We start from the raw sequence: 17099 nt of genomic DNA on the forward strand, positions 1-17099 counted from the left end.
CCCTGTTGAGCCTGCTGAGCCTGCCCCATCCTCCCCGGCCCCTTAGCGTGCCTGCCGCCGGAGCCTGGGCTTGCCTCCATCCACATGGGCAGCTCTTCGCCACAGCAGCCACCCCAGAAAAATGGTCCTTTTCTTTAGTGTCTACACATGGTTTCCCTATAGCTTTCTGCACCGATCGGCGAGCGGGGCGGAGGCTGGAGAAGCCCGTGGAGAGAATGGGGACCCAAGGGGAAAAGCCCGGTCCAAGGTCACACGGCTGGCAGCTGGCCTGTGCGCCGCCTGGGGTTCCCGCTCCTGAATAATCGCTTGATGGTGTCGCTTCCCGCCCCCTGGCGACGCACTGCTCTGGGCCAAACTGGGAGGATTCGGGTAGGAAGGGGTCTGTGGGCGGCAAGCAGACGCGTCACCCAACCGTCACTGCCCAAGCCACTGGGAGTCGACCGGCCCCACCCCGCCCTTTTCCCTGGGCCCGCCCTTTAGACTGCAGTCTTGCCCCGCCCCGCGAAGTCCCCGCCCTATGGCCCCCAGTTGCTGACTCTCTAGCACCACGCTGCCTTCACCCTCCCAGGGCGATACCACACGCGTGCCAGCTGTGGGCGGGGCCCTGCGGTGGGGACAAAGCTCCTCCTCCTCTGCTGCTCCTCCTCATCCTCCCCCTCCAAGCCTCCAGCGCGAACTGTGCTCCTCTGGGGCCCCTCCACCGCTTCCCAACCATGGTGGCCTGGCGGTCGGCGTTCCTTATCTGCCTCGCGTTCTCCTTGACCACCCTGGTCCAGAGAGGTAAGGCAAGCCGGTGGGGGGAAGGGGGAGGCACCCAGGGAACTCGCCTAGTGGGCCTAGGGGGGTCGCTCTGCGCATGAGCACTCCACCCTCAGCCTCCAGGGCCTGTGGCGGTGGCTGTGCCGGTCAGCAGTCCGACCTGTTTGTTTGGAACCCAGGGCCACGATCCAGGCCAAGCTTGCCAAATCGGCTGAGGTCCGTGTCAGCTGAACACGAGGATGGGACCCTTCTTGGTGCTGGGCTAGACATATCCGGATGGCAATTCTCTAAAATCCCGAACAAGCAATTGCCACCACTGGTGACAACAGCTGTCCCCAGGACTTTACCTTAGGGAAAACCGTGCAAAAAGCAGTCACTTTCAAATTTTGTTCTAAGGCCACCCTCAGCTAAAGCACCTGGACGGCTTCCTGTGTCCTGCTGACTGTCCATCTCGCAGCTTGCGTAGGGTGAGGGTGGGGTAGAGTTGGCTCTAAGGGATTCACTAAGGGTCTCTTGGCTTGCGCCCAGTTTTCAAGCCTTTGGCCATGTGTGTCAAGGACATGGAGGATGTAGACGGGGAGAGAAATTTCACTGAATCAGGGGAACAAGTTGTTATTTTACACCTGTGCGGCTAAAAGTGTGATCCAAGGCCCAGCCGCATTGGCATCTTCAGGGGCATCTTCAGAACCTACTTAGAAATGCAGCATCTTGTGCCCCGCCCGTGACCCACTGAGTCACACTCAGTATTTTCTTTATCGTTTTAACGATCAGATCTCAGGTAATTCACAGGTACATCTCACTTTGAAAAGCATCTCCTTAGAATAAATGCACTCTGTAGTTAAAAATAGGGCCTTAAGGGGCTGGGAAGGTGGCTTAGTGGTAGAGTGCTTGCCTCGCATGCATGAAGCCCTGGGTTCGATTCCTCAGTACCACATACACAGAAAAAGCCGGAAGTGGCACTGTGGCTCAAGTGTTTAAGTGCTAGCCTTAAGCCAAAGCAGCTCGGGGACAGTGCCCAGGCCCTGAGTTCAAGCCCCAGGACTGGGGACGGGGGTGGGGTAAAAAAAAAAAAGGGCCTTAAGCAAGTACCAGCAGAATATTTTTACAGTTGTTTATATCTGATCTCCATCTCAGGAAAGGGATTTAAGGAAAACATTGGCATTTACCAGGGAATAGGCTTTGAGTTTCCTGACAAAGAAAGCAAATCCAGCCAGTGAAAGACATGACCTCAGGAAAAAAAAACAAAAAAAAACCCGAAAAATAAACAAACAAAAAAACGAGAACTCTATCCTAGTTCTTACTAAAATTTATTTCATATACAAGGAACACAGTGAGAGTTGTCCAGTACAAGTCAAGATAGTTGCACAAAAGAGGCAGAAGTGCTTTTCATGTGGACAGTTTGTCTGGAGTTGCTGTAGGAAGAGCCTTTCACCATTCTGCTGACATGTCAGCTGTGTTCTTGGAAGTGATGAGGCCAAAGTCCACAACACAAAGATTGTCTTTGTAAACTGACCTCTTAGCAGACAGAGAAACAAGCACAAATGTCCACTCGACATATTGCTGCTATGAGTACAGGAAAACAAGTTATAGTATAGACATGTGAATTCTTAAATATTTTTTCATTTCCCCTTTGGGGCTAATTTTTTATTCTATCTAATATACACTTGTGGGGAAAAGTATAAATCAGTACTCACTTATCCTTGGGGGTGGTGGTGGGGAAATGTTCCAAGATGTCCACAGAATGCCTGAAACCACAAATATTTGTTATTCAATGCTAAAGATGGAATCCAGGGCCTTTGTGCATGAAAGAGAAGTTGTCTGCCACTGAGTGACACTCCTCCCCTCATCCAGAAAGCACATAGTACTGAACCCTATACATACTATGTCTGGGAGTTTCTTGTTTTGTTTTCTCTGTACCTTCACAGTTGATCTGATAACTGAAGTAGTTACAGTGACCAAGGCACGGGTAGCATATGTTGTCTGGGTGGTATGAAATACGTGACATAGTATTTGATCATTTTACTCAAAAGGGCAGACCTAAATTGCCTGTTCCTGCAATTTTCTATGTAAAAATTTCATCCTATAGTTGACTCTAGGAAATAGAGAAAGTGAAAAACCACAGATTAGGGAAGGGGGACGAAGGTAGACTTTTGTAAGCATCTGATTGGATTCTCTCTAATGATACAGAAATATTAAAAGTAGAATATGAATGATCAAGTCTGAGATTTTCAGCTTTTTTCTAGTTACACCTAGTTGAGATATTAGAGGAGATGGAGAACCAGTGCAACCATTTTTTAGATGTGAGAGAAGAGGTGAAATATAGCTGAAATGTAACTTATCTCAAGTCACACAGTGACTAATTGGCAGTTACTGTTGGATTTCAGGCTGGTGACCATCTTTAAATATGAGATATTCCCAATGCCTTTATGACTACAGGCTATTCCGCTTCTCCAACTTAGTAGCTTTGGGGAAATAAACCTGTTTGTTTAGGTCAGATAATGCCCCACAATTCACAAAGGAATCTTGAAGGGCATGTGTCACTCTTAAGTCTGAAGCCTTACTACCAGCTACTACCTCCTGAGTGCTTGCTGTGTTCTGACAAGTTTTCAAGATAAGTATTATTCTTGCCTTCCAAATGAGTGACAGGACCCAGGTCACCTAGCTCGGAAGAAATAGAACTAGTATTCAACACAAGTAAGACTGCCACCCAGTGATCTTTTTCTTTCCTTTTCTTAGTTTTGTGCTGCTTCCAGGGCTTGAACTTGGGGCCTTTAGAACTTACACAGAATTTTTTTTTCCCTCATGGCTGGGACTCTGCCACTTGAGCCATGCCCCCAGTCCACTTTTATGTTGGTTAATTGGAGATGGAGTCTCAGTCAGAATTTTCTGCCAAGGTTGGCTTGGAACCACCATCTTCCATGTCTCAGCTTCCTGAGTAGCTAGGATGGCAGGGGTGAACTGGCCTATTTATTTATTTATTCTTTGCTTGTTTGTTTAAATTTAAAGGATTGAGCCAGAGCAACTTTGGTTTCAAGTAGGTTCCCAGTTTTCTGGATCTTTTGTCCAAAAAGAAATGACAAATAGGACTTTTGCACATGCCTGTAGGACCCAATAATTCTAGACTCACACTTCCTGTATTAAGGTTAAGGCACAATCCTAGAGTGGGTTCAAGGTGTGCCTACTCAAGTGCCATTAGGTCCTTGTTGTCTGTATCAGGGTGTGACTGAGCGACCTCACCAGCGTTACAAAGCTCCCAAAATAACCAGTTGTGGTTTGTGAAGTCACACCAGGCGCTGGCAAGTAGAGACAGGCTTTCAACTCTCCAGAGGTTAAAGGATGCTCAACAGGTCATTATTGTTCTAATTACATAGGGGAATTTATTCCCTTGTGTACTTTGCTGCTTCTGAAAACTCTTTTATGGACAGGCATGTCATCTGGATGTGCCTACAGAAGTAGGAAGCAGGGGTCTGATTCGCAGGTGTAATCCTGGACCATGCCCAAGCTGTCTGCCTCACTCACATTCACCACTTGTAGCAACCTGTGAAGGTCAGTCCTGTGACCCCCCCCCTCCCCGCCTCCTGATGCCCATATTGACAGCTTGCTCAGGAATGGGCCATTTCCCAAATGGAACACGTGGTCCAGAGAGGTTCAGGAAGTTACTGGAAATATCACTTAAATCAGAATAGAGAAAAGTGGGTCCCTTCTGTGAACAGGCAGGTTAAAAAATATGGGAGAAGTAGCCAAGAATAAGCATAATGAGGCCATGGCAAATTGTCCAATGCCTGTTCCCTTATAGTCATCACGTTGACAGGCGGACACCACCAGCCGTGAAGCAAACCTGCACAGTGCCACTGTGATCATGGACCATTCATATAAGCCCTTGGTGTCACAGGTTTCTCATCTATACATAGGGATTATACTGTCCACTCATGGGGTGTGTGTTAGGGTGAAATAAGGTAAAACATATATAAAAAAATCAGCACAGTGCCTGCCTCCCAGTGAGCTGTGTTAGTACGTGCAATTATGGCTCCTATTATGTAAGACATTCCAAGCCATATTTTGGAAGTGCACTGTGCAAATCTGAAAAGCATTATTTATATAAAATGCCCAGAGTTGACAAATCCATAAGCAAAGAGTCGATGACTGGTTGTCAAAGACTGGGGAGGGGGAAAGGGACAGACTGCGTGGTAAGGGATCCTTTGAGGTAATGCATATATTCTGTAATTCAGCAGAGATCATGGTTGCACAACCTTGTGAATACACTAAAAAAAAAAAAAACACCAAAGGGTAAAATCTATGTTGTGTGAAACATAGTTTCATTTTTTGAAAAATTCACTGTATAGTCTAAGCAAAACAACCTTGAACAACAGCTGTACATGATCCTAGCCTGGGGTTCGGCATCATGGGAGCAGTGCTGGGATCCAGGTGGAAACTGAAACACTGACTTGGACTCTCAGGAGCAAGCTGGATGAGCCCCAGGTGCACCTGCAGAGTTTGCTTTGAGCTGCTTAACCATGCAGGCTTGGGTTCCAGAATCATCTGTGGGAAGAATGGCCCTATTCTGGATAGCTCTAGGAGTCACCATAATGTGTACTACTTATTCACTGCTCGGGGCAAGGGAACTCTGTCCTTCCTCATGGATACAGGTCCCATCCCATGATGATGGACACAAGGTAACCACCATGTGTTTATTTTCTAACACACACATTAAACCACCTGAGTCAGAATCTGCAGGCAATGAGGCAAGGCTGCAGTTGTACCCATAGAGATGCTGCTGTTGAATCTTGTTGTGGCTGCTCAGAGGTCTGGTGAGTGCAGAAAGGATGGCTTCCAGATATACAGATTTTCATCTCGCTACTTCCATTTGCTACCTGCTGTGTTTGCTTTTCCTACTGTATGGCTACTTTCACTTTGCATACTTTGTATGATAGTTGTCTTCTGTTTTGGGGTATCAAGGAGGCCTGGTACATGGAGGACTCCACCTACCTAGACTCAGTCTTCACAGATTTTTCACTGAGTAGCAACTCAATGTTGTAGAAACACCGAAATCCCCTATTCACCTATTGAGAATAGTCAGGAAAATCTTTCCTGTACGCAGTTGGTCCACATGGAAGAGGGTTCAATGGTGAGAAGACCTAATCTACATTGCAAAGGGGAAGTCAATAAGATAAAAAGTGGAACTAGGGTTGGAAAGCAACTGGTTTTAACATAAAGTTGGCATGGCCAAATGTTGTGATAACTCCAGTAATCCCAGCACTTGGTTGAGACTGCAGGATTGAGAGTTAGAGGTCAGTCTGGGCTACATATAGAGACCTTGTCGTGAAACCAAGGGATTCAGATGAAGCCTACTGGTAGAAGAGCTTGCCTAGCATGTGCAAGGCCCTTAGGTTCCATCCCCAGCTAGTATTATCTTTACCATAAGAACGCTATCCTCTATTCAGAGTTTGCTAAGTATTGGTAAATTATGAATATTTTATCAAGTATTTTTATGCATCAGTTGAAATGATATGTAGCCAAGTGTGATATGGTGAATTTCAAGCCATCCTGGCTGTATAACAAGACTCTTTCTCAAAAACCAAGCGCTGGCTGGGGCTAGTGGGTCATGCATGTAATCCTAGCTTCTGAGAAGGCTGAAACATGGAGGATTGTTAAAGTCAGACTCAGCAGAAAAGACTGCAAGCTTCCATATCCAGTTAACAAGCAAAAATCCAGGTTAGAGGTGTGGCACAGTATCAGACATAAGCTAGGAAGCTGAACCAGACTGTGAGGCCCTGAGTTCAAGCACCAGTCCTGGCAAAACAAATAATAACTAAGGGCTGGAAATGTAGCTCAATGGCACAGTGCAAAGGCTCTGGATACCATCTCTAGTACTGGAAAAAAAAAAAGCTTAGCCTGTATTATCTTGGTATGCCCAATATAATTGCACAAGAATTTTAAATATGGGAAAAGAAATTAGAAAAGAGTCAGAATCAGAGCTGTACAGTGAGAGAGACTTGTGTCTTACCATTATTGACTTTGAAGGAACCAGGAGCCAGGGAATGAGGACAACCTTTAGAAGATGGAAAGAACAAAAGAATAGTTTCTTCCCCAGAGCTTCCATAAGAAGTCATCTCTGCTGGCACCTTGATCTTAGCCCAGTGGGACCCAGGTTGAACCTCTGACCTCCAGAACTGTGAGATCAATTATATATAGTTGTAAGACGTTTTATTTATAACTTATTTCTACCTTGCTGTGATGAAGTACCTGACATAAGCAACTTGGTAAGTAGAAACATTTATTTCTGCTCACCGTTTCAGAGGTTTTAGTTTTAGTCCATGGTCACTTGGTGTTGTGAGGCACAACATCATGTTTGGGGGAATGTATAGCAGAAGCTGTTTACCTCATTGTAGCCAGGAAAGTGAGAGAACACAGGAAATGGCCATGGCAAGATATCACTCCTAAGGACCAGTTCCAGGTGATCTACTTCCTCCAGGTTATGTAGTCCCCACCTTTCAGTACCTCCCATTAATGCTATCATGATAGGACTCCATCAAGGGATTAATCTATTCATTAGGTAGAGCCCTTGGGATTTAATGATCTCTATAAACACCCTCACAGACACCCCTAGAGATCTGTTCTACTAATTTAAGTGTTTATCAATCCAGTCAGGTTGACAATCAAGCATTCTCTTCATTTTTGTAAAATGCATATGGGATGTGAATTGTAAAATGAGTATGTGATGGTTGCAATTTCACCCAGTTACAGCAATTACTGGTATGCTTTAAGTTAATGATTTAAAAATGAATGTTCTTAGTGAGTCAGTGAGCGCTGAGATGCATGGTAGAGAGCCTTGGAAGACAGACATGTCTTCTGTTGCTTGGGTTTGATTTGGAACCACTTCATAAGCAGACTGGAGCCTGCACGTCACTTTAGAGCAGCCCATGCTCACTGCAGTGACTTGCTGGCTGTCTCTGAGGTTCTTTTCCACCCCTTTTCCATCAGTGCTTTGGCTGTGCTTAAAGCAGAAAGTCTACGACCAGTAGGCATTGAGTTTCTGTTATGTAGGCTCTTCTTGCCTATACTGATGAGGAGAGGGAGAGATAGGCTTGTCTTTCTTGCAGCCATGACCAGTACTGTACCTTCACTTTCTGATGCTGAGTCCTGGTCTCCCAAGCTGGGTGAGAGAGAGGGGAACAGAACAGGACTGGGTATATGTGCACCTCCCTTCTAGGTTCAACTCATTCAGAACTCTGCTTTATCAACTCCTTACCTAGCTTCTTAGAAGATCACAGAGGATTCTGTAGGTTTAGAACAAACAACAACCAAAAACCCTCAAGTGAACTGCCAAGAGCACTTGAGATACTATGAAACCAACTTGTAAACACCATCAGAAATCAAAGGGTAAGGAAGTCTCCAGTGAGCTTCCTGCTGGTGAGGGGCCTGTGTCTGCAGGGTGAGTCTGAGGGCTAGAAGGCAGACAGCGAGCCAAGTGCTCACTATAGTCTGCCAATGCCTGGATGAACAAATGTGGAGCCAGGAGCCTCATGAGGTGACTCTGTGGGTGAAGCAGAGAAGGCTGAGACTTGCCCCTGCCCTCACGGAGCCAATTGTTCAATGGATCTAGAAGTAACGTCTGTCAGAACTAGCAGGGGTGCCTTCAGAGGCATGAGGATTTCAGGATGATGGCAGTGATATTTGGATGACTAGGGGACTCCCTTTCTCCCCCATCACCTGCTACATAATCAGCCCCCATTAACACACTGAATAACACCCTGGTGACCCTAGATTCCAGAGGTTAGACATTTAGAGGAATACAGTGGGGAGGGCTCATCTTGTCTGCATAGTGGCTGGGGTCCTAGCCAGGAAGGACTTTCGTGGCTGGGCCTGGAGGCATCTGGAAGTTTTTCTTCTCATATGTCATAACGAACAGGCCTTGTTGTGTGGCTAGTGCTTTCTTACAGCGTGTGAAGTGTGGTTGAGCTTCTTATACGAGAATGGAAACATATGTATTCCATGGGCCAAGATGGAAGCCATGTAGTTCCCTCCCTTCCCCTCCTGGGATTCCATCCCTAGCTCCTTTCCAAATGTGGCAGAGTACATACAAAAATGTACCTTAACAATCTATGCTGTTTTTGATGCTGAAGATGGAACACAGGACGAGATGCGTGCTAGGCAAGTGCTCTATGAGTGAACTACATCTTCAGTCCAAAATGGACAGTTTTAAGTTATGCAGTCGGGTGGCATCTAAATACATTCAGAACTCTGTGGGACCATCACTACTGTGTTCTGTCAGCCTAAATGGAAAGCGAATTCATTACGCAGTCACTTGCCATTCTCTCTTTCCCTTGGCTCCTGGCAGCCACTAATCAGCTGTCTATCCCTCTGGATTTGCCCATTGTGGAAATTCCATACAAACTCAGTCATACAATGTTTGCAATTTGGTGCTTGGTTTCTTTCATTTGGCATAGTATTTTCTAGATACTTCCATGGTACAGCGCTGATCAGCACTACATTACTTCTTCTTATTTTTCTTTTCAGTCGTGGGGCTTGAACTCAGGGCCTGGGAACTGTTTCTGAGCTCAAGGCTAGCACTCTACCACTTTGAGCCATAGCTCTACTTCTGATTTTCTGGCGGCTCATTGGAGATAGGAGTCTCTTGGACTTCCCTGCCTAGGCTGGCTTCGAACCGTGACCCTCAGATTTCAGCCTCCCCAGTAGCTAAGATTACAGGTGTGAGCCACAGGCACATAGCTAACATTTCTTCTTATGGTTGAAAGTATACCAGAAAATGGACAGACTTAATTAGCAATGGATATTTGGGCTCTTTCCACCCTTTGGCTCTTGTGACTGCTGCTGCTGAAAACATTTATGTTTGAGTTTGGTTTTTTATTTTTTTGTTTTTGATATCTATCTTGAAGTCTTTGAGGTATATGTGTCACCCACCCATGGCCTTTTATAACCTAATGTGGGAAGTCTCAAAGTATCACTTGCATTGTATTATACAGGTTAGAGGATAGTTGAAATTAAAGGTGGGAACACGTATCTCAGCCTTGCACAAGGAACGTGTGTTAGAACTTTGAGTTAGGATTTAAAAGTGCCACACAAACCTGAGATTTCAACATCTCCCTGGAGACTTCCCTACTTCTCCAGATCAGAGAGCTACTTGTGGTTTTCGCATGTGGCTCTCTACTGTGACGGTTCTGGTTCTTTATGGAATAATTGCATTGGGTGTATTTGTTACTGTGTGACTTTGCTCAGTCTGTGCCCAAGTCTTCATTGTTTGCCCTTTACTTTGATGCCATACTGCTGCCATAAGCTAGTGAGCAGTGAGGTGGCTAGCTCTGAGGATCCTCCTAGCACTTACTCCATTGAGAAGGCCACCTCCACACTGTTTAGTGTCTCATGTGCAGTTATCAGAGGAATTTTCAGAGTCAAGGGGTTTGTTGACAAGAGGTAAGATGGATGCCTTGTGTACACTATGAAATGAGTGGCATCATCTCTGACCTCTACCCAGTAGACACCCCAAGCACCATCCTCCCATCTTGCCAGCCAGAGATGACTTCATGGTACCCATTGTGTGTTGGAGAGCAGGATACTCCATGGTTAAGAACCACTACGGTAGACACCCCCCCCCCCATACACGCCCACACATGTCAGCGTCTCACTATACAGCATTTATATATGTGTATCAGTCCACCTATCCATATAAACGAAACCTCTTTGAGATCCCCAATAATTTTGCAGTATATAAAGAGTTCTAAAACCAAAATGTGTGACAGTTTCTGCTCTAGGACACCTTAGAGTGTAGCTTTTGAGTTCCACAGTATGTATAACTTCATATACAAACATGCAGATGTATGTAGTGTGTGTGTGTGTGTGTGTGTGTGTGTGTGTGTTACTGGGGCTGGAACATAGAAACTCAAGCATGGCAGGCAAGCATTCTATTACTGAGCCACATCCCCAGCTGAAGATTGGTATATTCTTTGTAATTCTATTCTCTATTTTCCAAATTCCTTGTGAGTCACTCAAGTTTTCTGTCGTCATCACTTTGCCTCAGGAGAGACATGTTATTGGAAGTCTGATTCTAGGTGATCTTAGTGAACTGGTATCAGCTCCTTTGACTCTAGAAATCTCTCCTAAAATCCCGTGTGAGCCTTAAGCATTTCCCAGCTAGACCGGCACATGGCCAATCTCTTTAGATAGTTATTTTATGCTTAAATTTCCACCGGTTTCATCTCATCTCTTGCGTGTTGAACCTTATTAATTCCAATTTTACGTGGCAACCTTGTCTTTTCTAATACATTTGATTTTTCTGAACCAGTGGAAAAAATAAACAGCAAAGTGAGCCAAAGAGTTATCCAAACAGTTCACAAAAGAAGAAATCAAATTGGACAATAAACACATGAAAGGATGATCAACCTCATTAGTAACCACAGGGAAGCAAATTAAACTCTAATAAGATAAAATTACATACTACCCAGTGGGCTAAGAATTATAATACAATGTGACAATACCAATGTTTACATAGTTAAATAGTAATATGTGCTCTTTGTAGTGAACTTGGAAATTGCACAAAAGCATACAGAGAAAAACCCAAACCCCGCAACCCAGAGATAGTCCCCGTTACTATGTTGAAATACAGTGTTGTAGAATTGTTTTCTGTGCAGGAATATCTATTTCAAATGAATGATACCAAACTGTGTACAAGGCTTTCTTCCATTATTGTGAAATATAACAGACACAGGAAAATGTACATGGCCTGTGTGAAAAATCAGTGTCACCACTGATCATGCATGTTCCTGTGTTGATTATCATACACACACACACACACACACACACACACACACACGAGGTAATCACTATCCTGAGTTTTTGCTTCATTCTTCAACCAATCCTAAATAATATCTTTTTTTTTCCAGTGGTGGGGCTAGTACCCAGGACCTCACAAATGCTAGACAGTGTTCTACCACTGAGTCACACCCTCAGCCCATGTTTTATCTGTGTTTTAAACATGTACAAATGAAACCCTATGCTTGTAACCTGTGTTTTGTGTCTTTTCATAATGCAATTGATAATTTGCACTGTGTGGCTGTAATCTATTCCCATTCTCTGCTATATATTGCTCTATTGCCTGGATAATGGTCATTTAAATGCATTCTTTTATTAGTGAATGGTTAGGTAGTTTTCCAAAGAGCCCTTTCAGCATTCTTATGCTGATGAGTAGACATTTCTATAGGGCAGAGATTCCAAATTGTAGTCTGTAGATTCTTGCAGGGTTTTATTTCATAGGCCTCTGAAGTTCATCTATCTTCAAAATAACACTGCGATATCATTTGTCATTTGTACTCTCATCATGAGTTTAGCATGGTTCTGATTACTAATGGGATATGTACTGTCTTGTGCTTTAGAAATATGTTTTACTTTCTTTTCTTTTCTTTTTCTTTTTTTTTGTCGTTCATGGGGCCTGAACTCTGAGCCTGGGTGCTGTGTCTCAGCTCTTCAGCTCAAGGCTAGCACTCTACCACTTGAGCCATAGCACCACTTCCGGCTTTTTCTGCTTATGTGGTGCTAAGGAATCGAACCCAGGACCTCACGAATGTGAGGCAAGCGCTCTACCACTGAGCTACCTTCCCAGCCCATATAGTTTACTTTCTAATATGATAAATATCAATGTTACAACCTACACAGTCAAAAGCTCTTTGGGTTCCTCAGTAATTGTTGAGTCTATAAAAGAGTCCTAAGGTCAAAAGGTTGAATTTGCTGCTCTAGGGATATACCCACGAGCATAGTTTTTAATTACATAATATGTGAAACAAGTTTTGGGAGATAGGGCAGAGTTTACTCTAAAATGGTTATAGCAGTTCATCTTGCCACTAGCAATGTATCCAAGCCTCCCAGAGCCTCAGCAGCACTTTCCATTTTCAACTTTATTATAATATATGCCTTCAGGTGGATTTATATTGTCATTATGATTTCATTCACATCTCCCTGATTACTGTCAATTTGATTTGTTCTCATGGATTGTCTGGTCAAGTGTTTGGACCATTTTCCTGTTTGTGAGTTTCCTGCTGGTTCACACTCATGGTGCTTTATTTCCATGTGTTCTTGGTTGTGGGGATTTATTTTCGGTGGAGGGGAGTGGTTATGTACTCCTCATTGACACTGAAATGGATGTGTGTGGGATCTTCAAGGTGTAGGATAAATATGACTTCCTGCAGAGATTTCTGTTGGAATTTTGTGTGACTAGGCTAAATCACCTGAAACTAGTTGACTCACCAGTCTCTAGGCAACCTTCTTTGTACACTTTTGAAATGGAATTTGAGGAGCAGCTTTATTTCTGTCACCCTTATCCCATGGGTAAATACATTGCGGTGCCAATTCAATGTGGGAAGCCTTTTCTATTATATTTTAAAATGTATTGGCCAAGAGCCTGGACTTCGGTGCCCTTTGCTTGCCTTGAGAAAGTGTCTGAAACCAAAATGTGTTTGCCTTAGTGTATGCTCAGTATATGCCGTGGGCTTCTACATCTCCACATTTCCTGCCACCTCATATGATAGTTTAAAAATCAGCCACTTTGTCTGGTGTGGCTGTAATCCCAGTACTTGTGAAATGGAGGCAGGAGGATTTTGCGTTGAAAGCTAGTCTAGGCCACATTGCAAGATCATGCTAAAAAACATTAGCAACAACAACAAAAAAAAACCCAAATCCAACCAGACATTGGTGACTCAAGCCTGTCATCATAGCTCCTCAGAATGCTGAGGTGTGAGGATCACTTTTTGAAGCCAGCCTGGGAAGGAAACTGTCAGACTTATCTCTAATTAACCACCCAAAATCTGTAAATAAAGCTGTGGCTCAAGAACTACAGTGCTAGCTCAAGGGGTAGAGTGCTCGCCTTGAGCTAAAGAGCTGAGGGACAGTGCCCAGGCCCAGAGTTCAAGCCCCACGACTGACCAAAAAAAAAAAAAAAAAGAGTTGAGAAAAAAGCACTACTATGTTGAAGGAGTTTTTAGAAGAAAAACTGAAAAACAGTATAGGGAAAAATACAGGATTCTAGGTGCTTCTGATCCAGATATTCTGGAGGGTCAGGTCATGGGGCCTGAACTCTGGGCCTGGACGTTATCCCTCAGCTCTTCAGCTCAAGGCTAGTGCTCTACCACTTGAGCCACAGCGCCATTTCCGGCTTTTTTCTTTTTGCTTATGTGGTGCTGAGGAATCGAACCCAAGGCTCCATGCATGCAAGGCAAGTGCTCTACCACTGAGCCACCTTCCCAGCCTCTGATCCAGATATTCTGTATTTGAACTAATATATGTTTATATATTTATAATATAACATACATGTATATTATATTAAACAAGAACCAAATGAGAATAGTTGTGTTTTTATACTTTTAAATTATATATACCTTTCTACCAATTTCCTGAATAATGATAAGTTTGATTATTCAAAAAGTAGATGGCTCTAATGTAAAGTATATTTTATGTTATTGTTTTATATGCAGTTTCACTCCTAACTCTTATTCTTTGAGAGTTAACACTTAGGAAAGGTAACATTTAGTATCATACTGCTTTGAAATGAATTATTTTAAGGACAGAAACCATGCTTTGTCTTCATAGCCATAGTGCTAGTATAGTATTTGACACATAAGAGGGATTTATTTTTTTCTGGTCAGGCTATTTTGTATGTATCCAATGAATAAACTTTAATTCTTGCTTAAAAAAAAAAAAAAGAACTACAGTGCTAACCTTGAACAAAAAAGCTAAGGAACAGTGCCCAGACCTCCAGTTCAAGTCCTAGTGTATTCACACACACACACACACACACACACACACAAACACACCGAGAAAATCAGTCCAACCACTTTATTTTTTGTAGTTATCCAAAGAAGAGCTTATGTATATGTGTATATACAACGTATATTCATATGTGTATATATATGTAATGCATATAATATGTACTTAAATATATGCTAATTAAATACATTCATGCACATATATTTAAACTGATATATGTAAGTTGTAAGTATTTATGGGCCACTATGTGATGTTTTGATGTTTGAACATTTGGATCAAAACAGTCAAAAGTGTACAGTGAGTGAGGATAAGCACATATGTCTCATGCTAAAATATTGTAAATTTTGATGAAAATATTAACCTGTTTTTTCTAGCTATTTTTCCTTCTCTTTCTTTTTTTTTAAGTACTGGGATGTGAACCCAAGGCCTCATGCATGCAGGAAGTGCTCTACCACTTAGGCCATGTCCCAGCCCTCTTCTAGCTTTCAAACAAACTCTCTGATGTCATCCCACTGTGCTATGGAGCACAGTAGAATTTCATTTAGTTGCTTATTAATAAGAACATTGGCCCAAATAATCTATTCTGCCAATATTAGAAACACACTGGTGTGTCTTTACCCTATTTATTTGATTTTATGTTTTGTTATATAATTAGTTTTTGAATCTTAGATATTTTATGAATAGTTAGATTGCCTAATTCTTCTTTGCTTATAATACGCAGCATGACATTACACAGCTTTGCTCATGATACTTGGTTGAATATAAAGACCTGGAGACAGAGGGTAGCAGGGACAGGTGGAAGAATCGAAGCCCTAGTCAGTGCTCAGTGAATGAATGGTAACTCAGGTTATTGTATATATACACAGTGAATAGTAACTCATATTATTGCATATATACACACAGTGAATGGTAACTCATGTTATTGCATATATACACAGTGAATGGTAACATGTTATTGTATATATACACAGTGAATGGTAACTCATGTTATTGTATATATACACACAGTGAATGGTAACTTATGTTATCGTATATATACACAGTGAGTGGTAACTCATGTTATTGTATATATGCACAGGGGGGCCAAAGGGGCATATGGTGCAATCCTGCCTGGCGGCCTTGGCCTGACCAGGGGAGGAGGACCCAGGTACGGGTTAAGGGTAGATGGAGTGCTGTTGGGACAAAAGAGCTAATTCAGTCACCCTGGGGGCCTGGCTTGAGTCATACCCCCTGAGTTGGCAGCAGAGCCAGTGCCAGTCAGCACAGTGATATGGGGTTTTCTATTAGAACAATGCAACAGAGCCATGGGAGAATGGAGTGGTTTATTACTAACGTTTGTGTCACTGTGACCAAACACCTGACAGAAACAATTTCAGGGAAGAAAGATTTGGTTTGGCACAGAGCTCTCAGAGAGTTCAATTCATGGTAACTTGGCTGTTGATTCTGAGCCTGTTGTAAGGCAGAGAGTATCATGGCAGCTGGAAAGAAAAAGCAAGATCCAGGAAGAAGATACTCTCAAGGACCATTTCCTCAGTGACTTCATTCCCCCTGTTAGGCCCCACGTTTGAAAGTTTCCAGAACCTCCTAAAATAATGCTACTAGCGGGGATCAAACTCCTATCATGTGAGACTTTCAGGAGAAAATCAATATAGAAACCATAATACATAATACATCTCCCTTAGCTTTTTTGATTGACACATCCCTGGTGACTAAGAAAGTGCCTATTAGGGCTGGGAAGGTGGCTTAGTGGTAGATCGCTTGCCTTGCATGCATGAGGCCCTGGGTTCGATTCCTCATCACCACATAAGCAAAAAGAAAAAAGCCGGAAGTGGCGCTGTGGCTCAAGTGGTAGAGCGCTAGCCTTGAGCTGAAGAGCTGAGGGACAGCGCCCAGGACCAGAGGTCAGGCCCCACAACCGGACCCAAAGAAAGAAAGAAAGGAAGGAAGGAAGGAAGGAAGGAAGGAAGGAAGGAAGGAAGGAAGGAAGGAAGGAAGGAAGGAAGGAAGGAAGGAAAGAAAGAAAGAGCCTATTGGATCGTGTGTTTTGGAGTAAGAATTCTAGTGCAGCTGCACTGATAGATGGCTGTGTAAATGTATTGGGCCACTCTTGTCCTTTCCCTTGAGAACAGGAACTAAACAAAGCCATCATTGCAGTTCCGGGTCTGCCACTGGCCCCCTTTCAACATTCTGTTCACTCATCTACAAAATCCTCCAGTTTTCATTCATCTTGCCTTGTCTCTTCTAATATACCACTCATTTCCTTTTTCCAATCCCCCTTTAATTCCACTGCTGCAGTAGAGCTTTTGTCATTTGTTCTATTGTTCTACTCAACTATTTTACTAAAGCCAGTAGCATACATTGTATAAATTGAACATTCCCAATCTTAAAATCTGAAGTTTTTGATGCTCTGAAATATGGACTTTGGGATTAGGGATGTTCAACCTATAAAAAACTATAAAATTGGTTACATTTCTGGTTCTAGGCATTTTGGATAATGGATAGTGAGTATGGAGAGAGAGAGAAAGACTCTGTGTGTGTGTGTGTGTGTATGTGTTTGCGCGCACAAATGT

General features: G+C 43.3%; 1 protein-coding gene across 1 annotated transcript in view; it reads left to right on the top strand.

Annotated features, from left to right (window-relative positions):
- Positions 1–553: 553 nt before the first annotated feature.
- The window catches only part of Cd99l2 (CD99 molecule like 2), a 72022-nt gene continuing 55476 nt past the window's right edge, over positions 554–17099 (top strand). The window contains exon 1 of the mRNA XM_042680422.1: positions 554–780. Coding sequence (XP_042536356.1) covers positions 714–780 — 67 coding nt within the window. The 5' untranslated portion in view covers positions 554–713. The remainder of the gene's footprint in view (positions 781–17099) is intronic.

Source organism: Dipodomys spectabilis, unplaced genomic scaffold (genome assembly GCF_019054845.1).
Source record: "Dipodomys spectabilis isolate Male_0828 unplaced genomic scaffold, ASM1905484v1 ptg000060l, whole genome shotgun sequence".
Taxonomy (NCBI): domain Eukaryota; kingdom Metazoa; phylum Chordata; class Mammalia; order Rodentia; family Heteromyidae; genus Dipodomys; species Dipodomys spectabilis.